Source organism: Fundulus heteroclitus, chromosome 9 (genome assembly GCF_011125445.2).
Source record: "Fundulus heteroclitus isolate FHET01 chromosome 9, MU-UCD_Fhet_4.1, whole genome shotgun sequence".
Taxonomy (NCBI): Eukaryota; Metazoa; Chordata; class Actinopteri; order Cyprinodontiformes; family Fundulidae; genus Fundulus; species Fundulus heteroclitus.
The window spans coordinates 37,960,609-37,966,608 of record NC_046369.1 but is presented as its reverse complement, the minus strand read 5'-3'; the positions used below and the strand labels follow the sequence as shown (position 1 = coordinate 37,966,608).

The following is a 6,000-nucleotide window of genomic DNA, read 5'->3' as shown; positions in this document are numbered from 1 at the left end:
TGATGACAATGAGAATGGTTCAGAGATCAAAAAGCCAAACAGCTTCCATATTTTGGTAAATATACGGATCTGTCACTTTTTTTGTCTTTTTTGTTGCGTCCCTTTTGCTTCTCTCTGAGAGTCTGCACCAACAGTGGGAGGGGGAGGGGGGTCGGGGGGGGGGGGGGGGGGGGGTGCCTCCATCCTAATGTTCATCAATCCATCCATCTGTCAGTTTATCCCCACGTCTGGACCTGCTGTGTCGGGTACTTGCGTCCTGTTCCTGTATCCTGCTTCCTGTTTGTCGGTGGGCGGGGCCGTAGTCGTAAGCGTGAGCAGTACGCAGGGCAGGCAGGGACAGTCATTTGGCTATGTACACATTCATGGTCGGTCCATGGCTTCCAACAAACAGCAGCACTATTTCCGCAGGTCTAATACACACACCTGGAAGACAGGAGCAGGAGATCCACTGTAGGGTCGCTATGGTAACAAGCAGTCAACGTGCAGCCAAACACCCTGCAAACACTTACAGATCCGTCTGACGCGCTAGCTCCCACTTTGTCTCCTGCTGCGTTCCAACACACCTCGAAGATGCCGCCTGTCCCTCTGTAGCTGTGCACCAACGCCCCCGTCTGCAAACAAAGGCTACAACATGAAGCAACAGGAGCCCGGGCATGATGCCAGAACTTAGGGGACAATTATCCTCTTACCTGTGTATTCCAGATGTGCACACATTTGTCAAAAGAGCCGCTGGCCAGATGGCGCCCATCGGGGCTGAAAGCCACGCTGTACACCGGCTCCTGGTGTTTGGTCAGCGTGTGGATACAGATGCCTCGATCCACATCCCAGAGACGCACCGTGGAGTCAAACGATGCACTGCCAAGACAGCAGACAGACTCAGGTCATGTGGTCTGCAGTATTTAGAGTCTCGGAAACAAAAGCCTTGGCTAAGCTTCCCCACTGCACTCATTCTGAATCCCGTGTTAAAACTGAAATAAACCAAAATCCAGCAGAGAATAGTTTTGCAACCCCTGCAGGCAAATGGGAGCCAAGCAGTGACCAGAGAGATGGAATGAAAAAGCTGAGGTAAAATAAACAATGAGTGGTTTCCAACATCAGCAATACAAGCCCCACGCCTGAGATCTGGATCACTGCTTCACTGACGCATGAGGATGCTAACACACACCTGGCTAGCATGAGGTTAGCACTGGGATTGTTGGTTCCTGGTCCAGTAGGACTCCATTTAATGGTGTAGATTTCTTTGCTGTGGGCCTGCAGGTCATGGATGCACGAATCCTGCTTCATACTCCAGATCTGAAAACACACAAATCACAACAAAACCAAGTTACCCTTTTGTTTCTGTGGAGAAGGAGGAGGGGGGCTCGTTAGCAGAATAAAAAAATTAATTAATTAATTTTCCGGCAGCAACAATTATATTTTAGCTCAGAAGAAAAAGGCTTAAGCACATTATAATACTTACATTACTCTGAACATGTCGAGAAGACAGTAAACAGTCTAAGAATTCTGAAACCTTTAAAACTGTAATGTTGAGAATTGTAAACAATTCACAATTCTTTAAAACCCATTTGACTGCATAACATGTAACCTTGTGGTATTTGTGCGTTCACAAACACACGAGAATCTACCCTGTACTGCTCCTGCCTCAACTGTTCGTGCCAATCACGTTGCAGTATTGTGGTATAAGGCGGGACATACCGGTGTGACAAAAGCAAGAGGTGCAGAGCCCACAGCCGAACCAACATAAACATGACAGCAGGACACATGGGTAGCTGCTGCTATCACTGTTATGTCAGGATCCATCATTTCTTCTTTGAAAGAACAGCATAACTTGTTGTGGTTTCTCATAATAGCTGCTGCTTATGTTTTAATTTGATACTGTGATTGGCTTAAACCAACCTTTGGTAGGCGGGCACTAGGTGTTGCTTCGCCCTATCAGCTCGGAGGGTTCTGCTCCTTCCCCCAAACAGATTCAATGGATGCAGTCCCAGATTGATAATGTGCAGAACGGAGTGCTACACATAATCAACCTGGCTGGCCAGGTTACTACATACGGGTCCTTGTTCATCTCCCACCGTATCCACCGTAAATCCAGAGGCTATGTAGACTTTGTCATACTGTTTGATCTTGTATTTATGCGGGTTAGTCCCGACTGTTTTTCTCGCCACCGACATATGCTGTTATATTTTATTTTATCATTTTAACTCAAGATGTGAATAAAAAAAAAAGCAGTATAAACAAATAAATCTTGGACTGCCAGACCATGAGAAATATAAAAAAGAAACAAATATTATAGCTCACAATAGTAATGATGGTGAGTATAGGAAGCCTCGGGTAAATAAGTGGATTTGGAAGTTGTTTTACAGAGTCAAGACAGCGTAAAATGAGATGACAAGAGGGTTTCTCAGAGGGGCAGATCAATGTTACCCTGGGACAAAAAAAAGGACCCTACATCCACTCAAATTTGTCTTAAGTGCCAAGTTTATATCATCAAAGCTTTTCCATTTGTAAAACAGACAGCATCTTGTTGAGGAAGTGTTTAAAACGTGGTTGGTTGGTGTCCAAGTTTCTTTGCCACCACCATCCCAACATCTGAAGATAAAGCAGCAGATGACATTACTTTGAGGAGCATCCAAAGATTGCCAGGTTTTGGTCTGGAGCCATGCCAGGAATATGATCTAGAAATGGGCTCAAAGATTGCAGACCAAAATAACGTCAGAGTAGGGCAAACCCAAAAGAAATGAGCAATAGATCCCTGAGCCAATTGGCACCTGTCACACATGTCGATGATATTAAAGGAAATATGTGGCTTAGCAGAACCTTAGTGTAACAGCACCTGTGCATAACTTTGATTGTATGAGCTGGTACCAGGTGTTGATAGAGCAGGAGTAGATCTGAGACGTTGCTTCTTCCCACAGCGTCTCTGTTACTACTGAACCCAGGTCCCCTGCCCTGGCAGCTGTGACCAGATGTTTCCTCAACTCACAAATATTGCAGCGAGCGCATATTGAAATGTGGAGCCGTACTTTTTGCTTTCTTTACTGGACCAGCAGCGACGCTCTTTTACACTCTTTTGCGAGCAATGCTGTGTTTGTGTTCGGCGTGGAAAATCAGCCACTCTTCCACTCAGTGTCACAGCGTTTAGGCACCGTTTGATTTTAGGTGAATCGGTCCTCAGTAGTACTGACAGGACAAGATGCTCAACTTTGATTTGATCTGGTATATAACCTGTTTGGTTTGCTCTAGACAGTAGTTTTTAAGGCTTGTCCCCCAATTCAAAGTCTTTTTGCTTCAGTTTTACCAACGTACTGCTTATCTTTCACCAAAACTAAATTATATAAATAAATTTACTATGTCTCCCGGCTGGCCTGGGAACGCCTTGGGGTTCCTCCTGAGGAGCTGGCCCAAGTGGCTGGGGAGAGGGACGTCTGGGCCTCCCTACTGAAGCTGCGACCCCCGCGACCCGACCCCGGATAAGAGGAAGAAGACGGACGGAAATTTGTGCTTAAGGGTTTTGTTGTAGTCTGATTGGAGAAGAGAAGTCTGTTCTGCAGCGATCAAATCATTCTCAATCTCCTTCATTCTCCTGCACTTGTTTTTGTTCAGCAAAGATTTGTGTGAGATTATTTGCCCTCGAGATACGCTTTAAGCGTTTCCCAAAGCACAGGATCGTTAACTTGAAAGATATGTGATGTAATATGCTGTTTGAAGGCCTGGTCCAAAAATAAAAGAGGGTTAAAGCACAGACAGTAAGACTGTTTGGGGAGGCAAACCTTTATAGAGATCCATACTGGGCAATGTTCCAAAATGATTATGGTATTTGGAGCTACTAATGCAGGAGATCAGTTGGGAATCTGACAGAAAATAATCAATCCTTCTGCATGATTTGTGTACATGGGAATAGAATGACTAATCACAGTCAGTTGGGTGTAAAGTCCAAATATCCACCAGTCCCTTTGAGTGGGTTGTTAGGAGTACGGACACCTAAAATATTAGGTGGCGGGGCAGACGGGATCCTGTCCAGATAGAGATCCAAGTAACAGTTAGAAAAGGACTTGGATCACCTTCAGAAATTAAATGGAAGACTTTAAAAAAAAAGGTGGTTGTCAGTGTTTGGTCCAGATAAATCAACGTGATATGAAAAGAATGATAAACCTGCTGTTGGGGTCAGCATGAGATGATCAGCTGAAATGGTATCGATTTATGGAAGATGGCTACCCCCTGGCATGTGATGTGCAACAAGCTTATAAAGCTGAGAGATCCGGTGATGTCCAAGTTTCCTCTGCTCTGCAGGTTTGATATGACTCCTTTAAGAACATAATGTCTACTTTTAAAGATTTAAGATGAGTAAATACCGTGCAATGTTTAATAGGGTGAAACGTTCCAGGAAATCAAAGAAAGAATTTACTGAATGCCGCATTTAATGAATAACCAAGGATTAAAGATCCTAAGTTTAAATGAGTCATACTTAAAGAAATGTATCATGTCTGAGCATCAAATAAACATCTGGCAGCAACAACAAATTAATCATTCCACCTCTGAACCTGTGGGAACCACCCCCATGTGCTCCTACAAATGAAGCACAGTGGCCCTCATTCTCTAGCAGGATTGCTCTGGTCCACAGAAGAGGAAAGGAAAACAAACTAAACAGGTGATAGACCAAAGTGTTAGCAGTGTCCCTACAACACCACGCTCTCATTGATGTTTTTGAAAAGTAATCTCGGGATGCAGCTCAGCTTTTGCTTCAACCAGGTTGGTAACCGTCTTTACTTGATCCTAAAAGTGAAGCTGCAGTTTTGCCGGGTGTGTCGGATTTCCTGTTCTCTTAAAATGTAAGCACTTCACGGCAGCTCCTCCACTGCTGCATCATCTCCGTGGTGTAATCCAGACAGATAAAGATCACATGACTGATGCCTGCCGAGCCCAATCATTTTCTCCTCAGGACATTATGTTGCTTATTCTTTGATTAAACATTTACATAATCCTGATTTCTATCGTTCCCACAAAACCTTGATTGAAAATTTTTCTAGAATTGAGCAGCGCTACATTCTTTACCAGTTTTTTTCTCTTCTTTTCTGGTATGAGCTGAAATGTAACTTGCATGTCTTTCTGTTCGTGGCACAGAACAGGCTCACTGCTTGCACGAGGGTGCTAAGATAGGAAAGTTGTTTTCAAAAAACTTAAACATTCATCTGGACCAAAAAAAAGTATAAAAGGCAGCTAGCCAAAGAAAAATATCTGAAAGTCTTTAAAAGAAAAATTATCTGAAGAGTGGGAGGAGAAGAGAATATAAAAGATGTACTTTATGTGAAATTAAGGCAATGTTTCACCTTCAAGGTCATATCATCTGAGCAGGATGCTAACAGGTTTCCCGTGGGGTCCCACTTGATTGCATTAACTTCATTCTGCAGCAAGAAAGAGGAAGATGAAGCTGAGGACTTGTAGGGACAGACTGCCTGCACATCAGTTCAGAGAGCATTTATCTCCATATCACTTACCGAGTGTCCCTGGAATGTTTTAATGGGCCGGTCCTGTCCCAGTTTACAGACGTGGATGCACATGTCTGTACTACAGGAAGCAAACGTGTTGTTGCTCTGCCAGTCCACGTCCAGAGCTGGGGCTGTGGGAGGCAGCAGGATGAAGCTGAGTTCAACCAGACACTTAAGCACTGGCAACAACACTGACACAGATCCTGCAGTACCTGAGTGGAAGGGGAACTGCTGCTTGGCCTCCCCTGTGTGGGCGTCCCATATGATTGTAGTCTGTTGGAACAAATGGTGTAATAAACTGTGCTGTAGGTCAGGATCCAGACCTGAAATGTGACTATTTGCTAAGCATCATTTGGTTTACCTTGTCTACTCCAGCACTGAGGATAAAATTGCCTTTTTTATTCCACTTCAGGGCAAAAATGGGACCTTTGTGTTGACCCAGTGTACTGGCTAGATTACCTGCAAAAGAACAACAAGCCTGATGTATTGACATTTTAAGGGCCTAAATAACAAA

General features: G+C 44.2%; 1 protein-coding gene across 2 annotated transcripts in view; it reads right to left on the bottom strand.

The window, feature by feature from the left end:
* Positions 1-219: 219 nt before the first annotated feature.
* tbl1xr1a (tbl1x receptor 1a) overlaps positions 220-6,000 on the bottom strand; it is a 58,812-nt gene continuing 53,031 nt past the window's right edge. For both annotated transcript variants that reach the window (XM_012875265.3, XM_021322928.2), the window contains 8 exons: positions 5,848-5,945; positions 5,699-5,759; positions 5,496-5,617; positions 5,328-5,402; positions 1,166-1,293; positions 690-855; positions 510-611; positions 220-423 (listed from right to left, as the gene is read on the bottom strand). In XM_012875265.3, coding sequence (XP_012730719.1) covers positions 397-423; positions 510-611; positions 690-855; positions 1,166-1,293; positions 5,328-5,402; positions 5,496-5,617; positions 5,699-5,759; positions 5,848-5,945 — 779 coding nt within the window. In that variant the 3' untranslated portion in view covers positions 220-396. The remainder of the gene's footprint in view (positions 424-509; positions 612-689; positions 856-1,165; positions 1,294-5,327; positions 5,403-5,495; positions 5,618-5,698; positions 5,760-5,847; positions 5,946-6,000) is intronic.